The 15,702-nt window shown below is 39.8% G+C and overlaps 2 protein-coding genes across 2 annotated transcripts; one reads left to right on the forward strand and one right to left on the reverse strand.

The window, feature by feature from the left end:
* Positions 1–1,629: 1,629 nt before the first annotated feature.
* rfxap (regulatory factor X-associated protein) lies at positions 1,630–4,516 on the forward strand. Its single transcript, XM_007555001.2, has 3 exons — positions 1,630–2,295; positions 2,427–2,537; positions 3,735–4,516. The coding sequence occupies exons 1-3, from the start codon at positions 1,864–1,866 to the stop codon at positions 3,837–3,839; spliced, it is 648 nt and encodes a 215-aa protein (XP_007555063.1). The 5' UTR covers positions 1,630–1,863; the 3' UTR covers positions 3,840–4,516.
* A 20-nt stretch (positions 4,517–4,536) lies between these two features.
* On the reverse strand, positions 4,537–12,885 carry LOC103140059 (mothers against decapentaplegic homolog 9-like). Its single transcript, XM_007555010.2, has 8 exons — positions 12,782–12,885; positions 9,227–9,788; positions 7,457–7,672; positions 7,067–7,324; positions 6,862–6,972; positions 6,550–6,771; positions 5,364–5,620; positions 4,537–5,110 (listed from the first exon to the last, which is right to left on the reverse strand). The coding sequence occupies exons 2-8, from the start codon at positions 9,420–9,422 to the stop codon at positions 4,967–4,969; spliced, it is 1,404 nt and encodes a 467-aa protein (XP_007555072.1). The 5' UTR covers positions 9,423–9,788; positions 12,782–12,885; the 3' UTR covers positions 4,537–4,966.
* Between the last annotated feature and the right edge of the window lie 2,817 nt (positions 12,886–15,702).

Consider the following 15,702-nt stretch of genomic DNA (forward strand, 5'->3'; position numbering starts at 1 on the left):
CACTCAGTGCTGGTTTTTGTGTCAATGTTGGTCGGCTGGACAATTATCAAGTCAGTACTTCCATATAATTGTGTGGACTCTCATAAAATAACATTTCCTTTTTAACATTTTTTTTTATTTGTCTTATGTGATAATCTGGTTTTCCAAACAACAGGATTTGAGTTTTTCATTAGGTGTAATGATCAACAATCAATTATTAATATTAACAGAAATAAACTATTTAAACATATTCCTCAGTTTATTGTATATTTTCAGTTCTTGAATTTATTTAACGACATAAATTAACTTTTATTCTGATTTACTGAGATGCACCTTTATGCCAACATTTAAGAACGGTATGATTGTTGTGGTCCAAATGCTTCTTAAATGTGTACTGATGGGTATGAAGGGGTGCCTATTTACACAAACGTTTTGCAGTCTTTTTACAGTTAAAGATGACAGAAACACTGGCAGGACGGATGAAAACCAGCAGCACTCGTGCAAAGCAGTTACAAGATGGAGGAGGACTTGTTTAAGCTCTGTAAACCTCATTCATGACTTCATTTATTTAGATGAAAGCATGACAGACATACAGTAGCCTATTCTTATAATAAAAAATGTTTAGTGTTCAAGTATTGTTTACATGTTATGTAAATAACAGTTTTATTTATTTTGATAGTTCACAATACAGTATATTTCTTTACTAGTAGTAAATATATGACAATTGTAAAAAACTAAAAAAGAAACTAAAAAAAAAATGAAACAAAAAGAATCATGCCTGACAGTCAATAGGCAAAAAAAAGAAAAAAAAAAGAAATATGAATTCAATCATCTGATCAAAATGGAGAAAAAAAAACTACAGTTGAAATGAATAGTATCATTTTTACCTGATGTTGTTTCACCTAGATAAATCCACACAGTCAAATATACATTTGTGGGGAAAAAATAGAAACCATCATTTTTGCTTCGTTATCAGTTCTGACAAAGATGCCACTCTATGTGCAAAATCAGACAGTAATTTTGATTTTCAGTTACTAATGTGAAGGGAGAAATGCAGAACTGCACTTGTTTTTTTTAGAGAGAGATTTTAAAGCAGTTGTATCATTTGCCTTTCTTTCTGCATTTCTTCCTATCATGACATTTACACAGTAATGTGCTGCAGTGTGAATATGTTGTGCTGATGAAACCCACACTCTCTGGTACACGGTTAACCAAAGTGCTCTCACTGCTGCTCTACTGCATTCAGCCTTTCCTGAATACTGATACCTGTACCTCTCTTCATCAATGGTCTGTCAATAATCAAAAGTAATAATTAAAACACCTTTAAAAACTAAATTGTTTGTGTTTATTTTTCGGGATTTTATTTAGGGGATTCAAGGGCTACCGTTGCTTAGTTGAATAATTACCATCACACAGATTTGCTCTGATTGAATCTTTTCAATAAACATGATGTAAGTCACCTTAATATTTGTCCAAGTCTGTTTTCCAAGCATTTTTGCCAAGCCGTAGAAGACTAAGAAGTACATTCATTTGAGGAGATGACGTGAAAGTGGAAATTAAAGAGAGGTAGAACAAGTATTAAATACTTTTTCGTATTGTTTAGAGAATTAGAATAGCCAACACTCTTATATGTAGCTCTCGTTTGAGCCAAAAGGCGTCGCTGTTGTCAGACACAAACACAATGCCAGAGAAGAAGAATATCATTGAGGAAGTGTAGCTTTCGGCTATGTGCAATTATGTACACTTGTTTTACGAATTTAATGCATGTTTTATGACAAAAATATGTACTATTAACTTGTAGCTGCGCGTTTCGTATGTGAATACGTATCAAAGTGAGGCTGTTGTAGAGAACCGGCGATTAGCATTGCGTTCACTGCCATAACTATGAGCAACAAGGACAGTTCTTCATCCGCTGCAAATAAAGACAAGGACTCCACTCTTCTGCTCACTAAAGACGGCCAGCGGTATTTCGTAAGTAAAAGCGGAGCTGTGGACAGCAGAAACGTGACAACGCCGCATGAATCGGAGAACAACGTGTCCTCTTTCAGCGTGGACGATCCGGACGAAGAGAGCGACGTGCTGGATGCGTCTGATCCCAGAGAAGGCGCAGCCAGCCCGGAGGAGCTCAATGAAGAGGAGACCTCGGAGGGCGACAACGCCCCCAAACAGTGCACCTACGAGGGCTGCACGGAGACCACCACACAGGTGGCCAAGCAGAGGAAGCCGTGGATGTGCAAAAAACATCGCAACAAGATGTATAAGGATAAATATAAGAAGAAGAAGAGCGACCAGGCTATGTCCAGCGGGAAGCTTGATGTAAGGAAAACAGTTTTTAAACCTACAGGGTCGTTGTAAAAATTGCAAATCATTTAATGGGATTGCGGGTGTTTTTCTCTGCTTTCTACACTCCAATGTAACATAACTGCTCTTTTTGTGGGGATGACCAGGAAAACTCTGAGGAGCGTCCAGTGTCTGTGAACAAACAGCGCCTGGGAGCCATGGGGGACCGTCCAGCCAGACCCTCCCTTATAGAGCAAGTCCTCAACCAGAAAAGACTGGTGAGTCGTTGACCTGATTCTGCTCCCATGTCCTGAAGCATACTGTAGTCTTCTCTAAACTTGCAGAATACTTTCTGGAATATACAGGTTACTCTTCCAGAACAAATACCTACTAAAAGCTTGCTCATCTTTATTTTGCCATAAACTCTGAGAAAGTAAATTGCAGAGATCACTTTTCAGGATTTGAAAGATGAGTCTTTTTCTTTTTCTTTTGGAACTTTCAGGTGACCATTCAGGAATTTAGAGGTTACTTTTCTGAATGCTACAGGCATTCAGAAAATGCCTGTAGCATTCAGCATTGGTTTTTACTTTTCTGAAACTTTCCTGGAACGTTCCAGAATTTAGATGTTTCTTTCAAGAACTTAAACTAAAAACATCTGCTATTAATTACTACTGTGCGCTTTGCTGTGACATTGTTATTGTCATGCATGTTGTCACTGAGGTTTCTCAGTTCTGTTTCATTTTCTCTCTTTCTGCAGGTGTAGAAGCACACTATTAGTGTTTCTCACTATCACTCTTTTTTTCTTTTATTCTCTTCTCTCTGTTTTTAACTTTTTATGCCATCTCTCTCCCTTTATTTTTATCTCTTTCTTGTTTATCTTTGTGTACATTACATTTGAAAGGCACTCAAAGAAATTTCTAATAAAGGTTTTTTTATAATTATAATCTCGCGTTATAGCAAAAGCCTTGTGCCGCACTTGTGAAAGTAAATTTAGTTTTCTCCTTGGGCCCCAGACAACAGTTCTAATTGCCACTTTGCCACACTGGACACACAAGAAAAAACAAACAAACAAAAAAAAACTTTGGGGTTATTTCCCAGAACTTGAAGTTTAAATTTTTAAAACTTTGAGGTTGCATTGCATCTTGGGACTTAAATGTTATTTCCAGGAAGTCAGAGGTTACTTTCTTTAAATCTAGATGTTGCTTTCCTGAAATGTCAGGTAAATTGTCTGGAATTTGATAAATGGACTGAATTTATATATTTTCTAGTTGTATTGACTAAATAAAGCACTTTGCACTTAACCCACAGTCACATATTAATATTCACAAACACACACATTCATACACTAGTATGCAGAATGGTAGGCCATATGTGGCAGACCCCTTATCTACTGTATTGATGCACAGTTTTTTTTTCCTCTTTTTTTTTTTCCATATTTGCATCACCAGGCTAACACAAATGTCTCTGTGTTCCAGTCTCTGCTCAGGAGTCCAGAGGTGATCCGGTTCCTGCAGCAGCAGCAGCAGCTCCTGGCTGCACAAAGCCGCAGCCAATCACAGCAGCACTTCCAGGGTTGTTGACAGTGACTAGTGTGTATTTGATAGTATTTATGATACATCACAAGGGTTGTGAAAAAAAAAAATACAAATAAGTAATTTATGCATAATTAGGTGAAGCTGCTCAAAGTCTGACTTTGAACTGGACAGAAAATCATTTTTAATGTGTAAGCAAAACGTTTTCTCCATTTGCTTTATGTTTTAGTTTAAAGTTAGTTGGTTTTACTGTCCTTCGTAATGCAGTTTTAATCAGGACATTTAATTGTAACTGTCTAATGTTTTTAAGACATTGCATCCCTGTGCTGTTATATTTATATTGTCTTCCAATTGCTTATTTATCTTGTGTGTTCTTGTTCGTTCTTACTGTTTTTGTGGTATTTATGGGTTGTGTTATTGTGAACATCAACCTGATGTAATTCACCTGAAATGTTCAAAAACAATTGTAGCATTGCTTTAAAAAAAGTGCTGCACTTATGCAGTTCAGTGTTTTTCCTTGTGACAATCAGTGGTCATAATTTTCACCCAACAGAGTGTCACAGTTTATTTTTAAAATAACATTTTGTATGTTCTTTTCATCTTAAAGCTTAGCGTAAGTAAAATTTTATCTAGATCTAAATAAGTTAACACAAGCCAAATGTGTGATGTGAAAATTATGACGTCTATGTCTGCTGAGCCTATAAAAATAAAAACATTAATACTCCGACACTGACTACAGAATGAATTTACAGTACGGTTTGAGCTTTATTCTTAATAAGGGTGCTAAGGCTTCAAAAAAAAATCCAAATGTTGGAAAAACGCATGATAAAGAAAAATGTTTAATTGGAGATGTAAAAAAAAAACCCAGTACATTCAGTCAAACGTTGGTCAAAACATGGAAATACACCACAATTCACTACAACATAAGAGTACCTCCAAGTAGATCCCATTTAGTTTTTGTACAGCTAAAGTGTCTGAATCCAGAAATGTTTCATTATGCTGAAATTACATTGTCTTTACATCATGTTAAATGCAAAAAACAGCTCTAGAGTACATCCTTATGACTCCTACAGTAGTCATATTGAGATGCGATGAGATAAGCCCACGGACAGAACATATGACTACCTGTGTGAAGACAGTGACCACACACTCAAAAGTGTGTGTTTGCGTTTATGTTATGATACAGAAGAGATGGGGTTGTGCGGGGATCCCATCTGCGTAAGCACCTTGTCCAGCCACTGCAGGGGTCCATGCAGGTGCACTTCTATCCAGCAGGGGGTGCTGGTCACATCTTGACGGTGGTATTCGGCACCCCAACCCTGAGGAATGGAAGTGGCCATAAATCTCAGCTGGTGGGATGGTGGTGTGGGTGCTAACAGGAGGGAGTCTTACCCCACCTTGTATGTGGCAGGATCTGACATGTCTGGCAGCGGCTACAAGGTCTAAACATTTCACTGCTCAATAAATTACAACCAACAACGTACAGTGCAAGCACTAACTTTCCATTCAGCTTTCAGGAAGAATTACTGGGCCTGTTGCTGCAGTTGTGTAATGAAAAATGAACGCTGGTACCTTGACGAAGCTCATGCGGATGGTGCACATCTTGGTGAGCTCGTAGACGACCTCGAAGCCGTGGTTGACAGACTGGGCGAGAAGCTGAGCGAACAGCTGGTTGTTGAAGATCTTGAGGCTGCAGCCGCTGGGGATCTTGCACACGGTGGTGGTGTGGAAGCCATGCTGGAAATTACAGTTGCGGCTCTGCACGAAGATGCTGCTGTCACTCAGACACTCTGCATAAACCTCCCCTCCTACGTAGTACAGATGCAAACCTGAGAAAAAAAAAAGGGAAGGAAGGAGGTGTGTTACAGTCAAGCTTGAGAAAGTCCAGTATAAATAAACCACTAGAAAACTACGAGATTAATAATGTTTATGTATTCTGACAAAAACATTATCATCACCAGGGAAACAGTAATAGGAGAAATGGTTATTCCAATAAATTTGGCCAATTAGTCTTCGATTCATATTTTCATGCATGAATTTAATGGACTGCGACAAATATTTATTCATACTAATGCATTTTCATTGTTTGTTTTTTTTTAAAGCTGGTTTTTCAGTGTTCAGACAAATCAGATCAAGATTTTGTTTTTCCTGAACACTAATCAGGGTTGCAGTTTTCTAGAAGTTCATCAACTTCTAGAAAACTGCAAAAATACTAAAACGCAGAGTTCCTTCCAGTCAAAAATACAGTAACACTGAATAATTACCGCTTGTTAAAAGTTGAGGTGGTTTTAGAAAAAGGGAGCAAAATCCCTTCACGTCATCACTCTATATTTGTTTAACAGATATACATCTCCAATAATGAATTAAATCCAGGTGGCCAATATACTTCTGATCATAAAGTTAACTTCCAACAGGTTATGTTCAACCTCAGTTTGAAAATCAAAATTTGTGAAAAGATCCCTTTAAAATATTTGAACTTGTGTGTGTTCATTTTTACACATTACTTATCTTTTATTTATTTATTTTTGCATTACCTTGTAAATGCTCAAATACAATTAGATTTTTTTTAAAGACTATATTTGTTCTATCAGACTAAAGAGGGCTGAATACAATTTACTGCATTACTTGCTGTATAATTTCCCTTCCATTCTACTACACTGCTTTATGTTGGTCTGTCACATAACATCCCATTAAAATTAACTGAAGTATGTGGCCTTAATGTAACTAAAACGGCTGTAAATCAGCTGGGGGTGCTCACCTTTGCCTATGTGCCTGCGAGTGTGCTCGATGGTGGAGTTGCGGTTGACGTTGGAAAGCAGACCGAGACAGAATCGGTTCTTGTTATTGGACGGATCTGTAAAGCCGTCAACCAAGACGCTGCGGGACGAGGCGTGGAACGTCTCCCCCACCCGGTTGTTGAGCTCGTAGTAAGCTATGGAGCACCAGTACTCAGGCTCTTCGTAACAAACAGGCCTCATATCTAAAGACAGGGTTTAGTGTCTTTAGTGGACTTTTTAAAAAAAAAATAAATTGTGTAGATTTTTCAGAATGGAGGAAAAAGATAAGTTACCTCTGTGTGGAGCAGAGAATGTGAGTTTTGGGGTTTCTGTGGAATTGCTTGGCTTCATATCTTCTTGAGTATTTGTCTCCATCATGCTGTATGGAGGGGGAGGAGTCTCAGCTAGATCAACACAAACATCAGAAGGAGAAAAATAATCAATGCAAATTGATCAAGGTCAGAATCTTTAACAGCTGGGATTTTTTTTGGTTCCTACCTGTGATGTGATACGGACTGCCAGGTTCTGCAGAGCTGCTGGGGGAGTTGGGGTAACTCTGTGAGGTGGGCGACTGGGCGAGGGAGGAAGTTGGAGAGGAGGAGAAGGAGGAGACAGGAAGCGGCGGGAAGGAGTCCGGGTAGGTGGCATTCTGTGGCATCAGTGGCTCGTTGTTCAGGGAGGCATTCCTGAACTTGGCCAGTAAACTGTGCTGAGGGTTGAATTCACTGTGGCGTGGGACCAGAACTGGTGGAAGCACTGATGACACAAGAGAGAGAGAGATGATAAAGCACCCAAAGAAGACAACACAAACTCAAAATCCACCAATAATCACAAAAAGTTTATAAATCCTGTCTTTCACCAAAAACTCTGGCAGATCCTTTCCTGTACCTGGAGTCTCCACACGCCTGTAGTGGTAGGGGTTGACGCAGATGTCCTTCTGTTTGGAGCCAAAGGGGAACTCGCAGCATTCGAGGGGTTTCAGCTCATGGTGGGACTGCAGGTCAGGCCAGCGCCACACCCTGCAGTAGATGACATGGGGAAGACCCTTCCTGTGGGACACCTGCAGTCTCCCATCCAGCGACCGAGGAATTGTCACACACTTACCTGAAGGTCAGAATAAAAACGGAAATACATGTAAATATCTGACTAAATGTAGAGTAAAACGGAATCATTAGAGCTCAGCGATCGGGAACCATATTACTGTTGTAGTTAGAAAAGACGGAGCTGCTTCATAGAGACTGATATATCAATCAGCCGGGATTTTGAACTTTTATTTTCAGAGTTGTGACTTTTGGTGAGATTTTTGGTCATTTATAAAAGTTAGACCTCGTAAGAAAGTCTAAATTATTACAACTTCTGACTTCTAAAGTTCTTAGAAACTCTTCAATGTGTCTTTCAGTGGTGAAAAACTAGAAAACAAAAGTCAAATTCACATTATTTCATTGTGTTTTTTTCCCCATTCTTTTCAATATTATTAACTTCTCCGCTTTAGTTCCTTCCACCTTGTACATATATTCATATCCCAATTTCATACCTACTTCATCAAAACTTACATCCATTCCATACCCACAAACAAATTATTACCCTTCTATGTACCAAGACAAATAAGACTTTATTTATCTTGGTGGTTAAGAACCGTAGTTAAATGAATTATCTACATGAACATAAAAATGCTCAAATTGTATATGTATATCATTAGTTACACATCATTTTTTGTTCACCTTGTGTTACTCTTGTATTTCCACTGATTGTGGATCTAAATCAGTTGTCTGTTATGAAACGTGATAAATTATTGTCCCTAATGAAACAAACTGTGAACTAGAAATGAGTTGGACATTTATAAACATAATTCCCTATAACTGATTATACAGAGGAACCTTCAGAAATTTCTAGCAGGATTGGGACCACTAGTAATTTCTTGGTATCACTTTATTAAGAAAACAAAAAAAAATGACATAAGAATAAATAAATACTACATATAAATGAATAAATGTAAGCATGTGCTCTCCTATCATAAGCTGTTTTATAAATAACATGATACCAAGAAGACCATCTGACAGGGGTTGACCAGCAAATTTAAAGGAGTGTTTGTCTCCCCTGGTGGCTGGTTGTCACTCGTTGGTAATCACAGTTGCTACCAAACCAATGAAAGACTGATAACAAACTGACTGATGCAACACTAGTACCAAAAACAGCCTGGCACAAGACTCTCACAAAAAGAAATACAATTCTGTATGTATATTATTCTGCAGAAGGTCACGTACAGAGAAAGGCTAATGAAATACAGAGAAAAGTCCTGAACTGGGATTTTAACTGCCTCAGTAGGCAGTGCATTATGTGCTAGTATATCATTACATCAAGTTTGTAATATTATATACTTCGAACGTGTGTGTTTACTAATGCAACAAGAGTTAATGGATTACAATAACATAAAATGAAACTATTCTGGCAAATATTCCAAGCTGAACTTGGGCAGCGCTCTTTTGATTTGATGTTTTTACAGGTAGGAGCATCGTGACACCATGTATAAAAGTAAGAAGGTCTCATTTTCCGGAGCTCATCTCGGGATTGTCTTGTGACTCCATTTACCAGTTATGAATGCTGCTTTAGGCAGTACCATAGGCTAAACTCTTCTGTGTTTATCAATGTGCTACTCACTGGGCTGCCCAGGGCAGCTGAGGGCTCGCTCCAGTTCCTCCATTGCTCCCTTTTTCTTCTTCAGTTTCTTCACCAGAGAATCCACGGCCTTTTCTGCCCACTTCTCCTCCTCGTCTCCTTGTTTCCAGCCGAGCAGACGCTTAACTGCAGGGCTGGTGAAGGAGAACAAGGACGTAATCGACGAAGAAGAGTTCATTTTGATATGGACAAATAGCTGGCAGGACGGGCTGAGATGAGGTCCAGTTAGCGGCGCAATCGTTCCCTTGAGGCGAAGGGGTGAAGAGGCAAATAACTTACAGCCAGGACACAAGACAAAAAAACAAAAAAAAAACGGAGGATGAAAGAGATATTGTGATGAGTAAACAGAGACGTTTCTTTTATTATTTTGCTGTAGCTTCCAAGCAGCTCCGGGGGAAGAAGCTGGACGTCAGCCAGCACAGTGTAAACCGTAAATCCCTTCTCTCTGTTGGCACAGATGGGATCCGGCAACTTCGGATTCTGAACCTCCTGCAGGGATAGTTTTTCTTCACGCAGCCAGACGTCCAGCTCAGGTTTCAATCATCTAGCGAGAGAGAGGAGAGACCGAGTTAAGGAACAGTTTTGCTAATTCAGATGAATGGAAGCACCGTTTGTACATTTTGAGGCCAAAGAGACATATTTGTCAAGTAGAAGAGAAGTGATTCATACTTCGAAAAAAACGTGATGCACATTTATACGCATAACATCTGAGTGGACACTGTAGAACCACCTGTCGCTGCCTTGCAGCTGCAGGTATTTTTAGGTATGCTTCGCCTAGAGACAAGAATTTATTCCTCATTCTTCTTTGAAAAACATCTCTAGATCAGGGGGATTTGACAGAACGTTATGTAAACATCCGTTTCCAAGTCTTGCCACAAATTCTCAATTGGATTTAGGTCTGGTCTTTGACTGGACCTCTGCAGCACATGGATGAACTTTAATCTAAGCCACTTCTGACTGCAAGTTTAAAATTTGTTGTCCAAGTGGAAAGTGAATCTTCTGACTTGACTTGACTTTTGTAACCTTGAGTAGTTTTTCCCTTCAGACAAATAGACCCAGTGTTTGACTCTATCCAACTTTGACTAGTTTTCCTGGAAGCAGATGAAAAGCATCCACTCTTTATGATGCTGTCATCACCATTATTGATAGAGAGGGGTGTGCACAGGACCTAATTCAAACCTCGGACTCAGCTCTACTGTCTGTGTGTAAATTTCGTCGTGTGAACCTGCCTGCTATTTTCCGCTACGCTTCTCCTCGGATGTTTGCATGCAGCTCAGGTTTTTGTGACAGCACAGACTGCACGCATCGACGGTGACCATGACGCTACCATTTGTAACTCCAAGCACAAAGAATTTGTTGTTTTTCTCATTTGGATAATTTATATTTTAGGAAGAGCAAAATAAAACTAATATGATTTCCTGGAGAGAAATCCCCCATTTCATTATTTTCAACATCTGAGTAGGGAGGTTACAAGTTAGGATGAAGCGAGCAAATCAACTGAGCCAAAAGTAGTATGAATATGGTTCAAGTACCTCGTATTCCTTAATGGAGAAGGCCATAACTTCCCCCTCCCAAGCGTTATGTTTTTCATCTAGGCCAAAAAGTTCAGTTTTGGTTTCTCTGATCAGAGCACCGTCTACCACAAGTTTGCTGCGTCTGCTTTTAAAGCTTGTTCCTTTCTTCTTATGTCTTTTAACTCTGGCTTTTGTCTTGACACTCCACTGCAAATGCCAGATTTGCACAGCTAACAGTTATCGTCAGTTTATCCCACCTGAGCTGTGAATCTCTGCAGCTCTTCCAGAATTATCATAAGCATCATGGCTGCTTCTCTGATCAATGCTCTCCTTTTCTGGCCTTTTAATTGAGCTGGATAGGTATGTCTTTAACACTTTGTAGTTGTGCAACACTCTTTTGGAGGTTGGATTGAACAATTATCAGAGATTAGCAAAGCTTTAGATACTGATTTATTTGGAGGTAGCAGAGTAACAGGGGCTGGATGCTAATAGATGCCACACTTTCCAGACTTTTACTTAATTGTAAAAAGAGAAAAATTAACCACAAATCACTTTCCCTTCACTTCACTAGTATGGGAAAGGTTAAAAAGGTCTGTACGGGCATTGTAGGTGGATTTCCATAATAAGGAGGCTCAATCAGCAGGGCTACACAAAGCATGCCTGTATCACAGTGGTCTCCCACATGCTACACTATATTTTTCTCAGAAGGGGAACATTAAATGCTTAACAAAACTGTCTCAGCTAGAGAAAGCCAAGATGGCCAGGCTCATTTCTAGATCCACCAACAATGAGGAATGTCCTTTCTGGCCTCTGTTTCTATGATCATGCCACTGACGCCCAGGAGCCTTACTGTCTGGCCAGAACACATCACAGAACAGGAGGGGGAGAGCGAGACAGGGAGGGAGACAGAAACACAGTCCCTGTGTTTGTATCCTTCTGTCCGCCTAAATAGCCACTGAGTATTACACAAATGCCCACAGCGAGGTGCGGATGTACGAAAAGAGACACTTTGATGCCCAGCCTCTAAAATATTTACACTGGAATTATCTGAGACTGAACCAGAAGATTATAACTTGCCTGCTTGTTTTTTTTTCCTCATTGTGTGGTTCAGGCTCTCAGCATTTTCACTTCATTCTTGCAATGCTGATTACAGCTTTGTTGCACATTGTGCATATTGTGGGGGTTTTGTGCATTGGATGCAACTTTAGAAAAAAAAAAAAAAAGACCGGAAATATAGAAGATGATTTGGACCTTCATTTTAATGGTGCCTATGGCATAATGTGTTTTTAAAAAGCTAAAGAACAGATCCACATTTGAGCAGATCTCAACAAAAAGACAGCGTATCTACATATCTGCATACTTGTACTTGTTGGTTGAAATGTGACCAGTTCTGTGGCCCCTGAATGGCAGACAAGCAGACAGCTGAGGAGGGATTTTTTTTTTCTTACAATGACAGCAAAGCTGCATCAGTCCGTCTCTGCTGCTGCCGCTGCTTTATGGAGCCTGGCGTCACTCAGTCTGCAGCCTCAGATAGGCTAATTACCTAATGCTTTATCACCAGTGCACCCCTTCCCAAAAAAGTAAACACGCCAGCTTCCTTTAACTATCGCTGCATCCAGTCTCTGTGCCGCTGCAGAATCCGGTTTCTGCCCTAACCTCTGCACACACACCTTTACTCTGCGCAGGAGAATGTGACATAAAAAAAACACATAAAGTCGCCATTATTTCAGGTTTTATATATAATGTTTAACAACATGTCGTCACTACATGAACGCTTTTAGAAATCAAAACATTTTAATCCAAAATAATCTAAAATTTACTTCTTAAATTTTAATTACGTTGTATAGTAAGAGAAAGTCATTTTAATAGCAACCAGGATAAAAGTTGTCAGAGTAAACATCTTACGCAACTCCAAAGACAATAACAATCTTTGCGCTTTGTATTGGATGCAAATTCATAACAAACGTCAAAATGACAAAAACACTCTTAACCCTCTCAAACAGTGTGTTGTTTCATTTCTCACCTGTGTTGTCATAGCAAGTGCACCGCTGACTGCTAAGCGTGTGTGGAGGTTTTCGCGTCTGCAGCGGGTCAGGTCGGTGTGCTGAGGTTGTGAAGGTGTGTTTCTGTCTGCAAGTGTGTGTGCATGTGTGTGCGGAGTGGGTTGTGTCTAGGAGCGTGTGTTTACGTTGAAAAATAAAGAAAGTAGTAAAACAGAAGTGCATCCAGTTAGTTCTATTTCAAAATAAAAGTGTCAGAGAGAAACTCGGGTTGGTGGACGTAGCCTGGAAATGAAGAATCTTTTGTGGAGTACATAGCAGTTTTTTTTTTTTTCGTTTAAGAAGATTGATGTTGAAATCTTATCCTAAAACACTTACAAAAAGTGTCCATCTGCACCGACTCTATGAGATGGAGGGCCAAATTTGCACCATTTTCAAACTGCAGTCAGGGACCTCAAATGTCTCCTGACATTTTGCACAATCTTGCTCTTGATGACTTCATGAACATACTTTTGTTTTATAACCTAATGCTTATATTAATTATATTATTAATGATAAGAATGGATAAATGTTTTTTTTTTCTTTTTATTCAAGTACATCTGAAATGTTTATCAAAGAGAAATGCTTAAATGTACAAGAACACATGAGCCCTAATCAATATTTAACTTGAGGATACATATTCACTGAACGTTTTGTTTGTTTGTTTTTGTTTCTAGCTCACTAAACGATGCTCAAAGCTGAAAAAGTGACTAAGATACTCCAGTAATTTTATTATGAAATACCGATGACAGTGTCTTCCGGTGCTACGCGACCACGTTTTCTCGTTTTGACGCAGGTTTCGTGGAGCTGAGAGACTCCGCTCCTCCAGCAGCCACAGCCGAGCGCCACACAGCCTCGGCGGCGTCAGCCTGGCTGGAACCGCAGCGCCTGTGTGCTGGATCCCTCCGCCTCCCCCCACCGTCCTGGAACTTTCCCAGGATTTCAGATTCGGTGCGCGCGCCCGTGCATCCGTGCCACCTGAGCCACGCACAGCGCGCACGAATCCCCATTCATCACGTTACACCTCATGGAGAACTACAATCACACCTGTTCTCTTTCAGGCTATTTTAGCAAGTTTCCCAGGACAGCCAGCGATAGTTTGTCTTATTTATAAGCTATTTATAGTGTACTTCTAACATTAGTTATCTGACCTCTTATAACTACAATACATTTGTGGTTATTTCTACAGAAATGAGTGGAAATGTTCATTTCTTCATTTCTGAAATTATAGCATCGTGGAAAAATTTGCTTATTAGACTCTCGCTTAGCATTAACTTATAATAATAACGCAGACAAACAAAACACTGCACCTGTGGTGTGAAAGAATGATAAAACTGGGACTCATTCTCTGCGGTCCTGCTACATAAATTCCTCCACGCTGTGAAATGTGAGTTTTCCGTTGCCGAATCGAGATTTGCATGATCACGCATCGTTGGAAGTCACGTAGAGGTCTTTTTCCATTGCGGATGGATACGATCCTTTTATTGGGAGTGCCGTGACCGGTCCAGTTAATGACGCAGACTCGGCTGGCGACAGTGAGTCTACAAGTTTGACATTTTCACAGTTTACAGCAACTGCTGTGGGACGTAACGGTACTGCCAGCACCAAGTGAAACCTCTCAGGAGACCCTTTCAGAAAAAACATGCTTTAATCCCCCCTCCACCAACCGTCAGGTAAATCATCCAATAACCGTATCAGCGGCGGGCCGCAGAGACCTGAGTAAAAACCGGTGTTTCCAAAGTCTCAACACAGGGAAGCAGAGGCGTCCCACAGCCAAAATGTGCTTTTTTTTTCTTTCACAAAAGAGCTGATTCCGGAGACAGGAAGCAAGAACTGTGCAGATGATGATGATTCACCGCCTCTGTGTCTTGTCTGGCTGTAAGAGCGCAGACAGGGAGAACACAAACAGGATGCGCTCCCTGGGGCCCCGGGAGGCCCCAGAGACATGCGCATCGACGGGACTCTAGAGCTCAGGAAGAAAACAGCACTATTAAGGTTCATTTTAGGGAAAAAAAAAAAAAAAAAATGAAGCTACCCTCTCTGGACTTTTTTTTTTTTCGCAAAATGTCAACCTGTGCATGATGTAAACCAACAAAAGGGAGAAGTGTAGTATATTCATCTAGAATTCAAAGGTTCCTTTTTGTGTTTAATTAGATAAATAAAAATACTCAGACACCTTTATAGCTAAAACATAGAACCTAATTAGATATTTAGTAAAATTAACATTTGAATCAGTCAGATTAGATAAAGGTTGCTCCAGGGTTACAGGTGCACAGTGCATGCCAATCTAAACAGAAAAGGGTACATTTCAATTTAGTTAAATAAAGAACCAGACCAGGGGTAACTTCTTTGAAGAGTAAAAAAAACCCAAACAAACAAACAAACAAAAAAAACAACATAAAGGTAAAAGTTGAAAAAACAGCATATAATGCAAAATTGGAATGAATGAGGACATATCAGCAATGAGAAGTGGTCATGTCCTCCAGCAGCCTTAGCCATAGCAACGCAATGTCAGGATCACCTAAGCTGCTCTAACTATAGGCTTTATCAAAAACAGAACATTTTGAGCCTTGTCTTAGAGGTAGAAGTCTGCTCCACAAATTAAAACTGGCAGCTGGTTCGACCGGAGAGGAGCCTGATAACTAAAATATCTGCCTCCCATTCTACTTTTAGAAATTCCAGGAACCAGCAGTAAACCTGCAGTCTGAGCAAAGTGCTATTGGGAACATTTTGAATAATCAGCTCTCTCTTGTATGATTGGAGGTTGATTATCAACTTCCCTAAAGACCCCAAATTCAGGGACAATGGTTTTAAGAGACTCCTGGGATCAAAGAGTTAAGGGTATCATCATTTTGTCAATATCGTAGAGATGAAAGAAGGAAATCATAGAAACCACTTTGATAGG

The sequence above is a fragment of the Poecilia formosa genome, unplaced genomic scaffold (genome assembly GCF_000485575.1).
Source record: "Poecilia formosa unplaced genomic scaffold, Poecilia_formosa-5.1.2 Scaffold3, whole genome shotgun sequence".
Classification (NCBI taxonomy): domain Eukaryota; kingdom Metazoa; phylum Chordata; class Actinopteri; order Cyprinodontiformes; family Poeciliidae; genus Poecilia; species Poecilia formosa.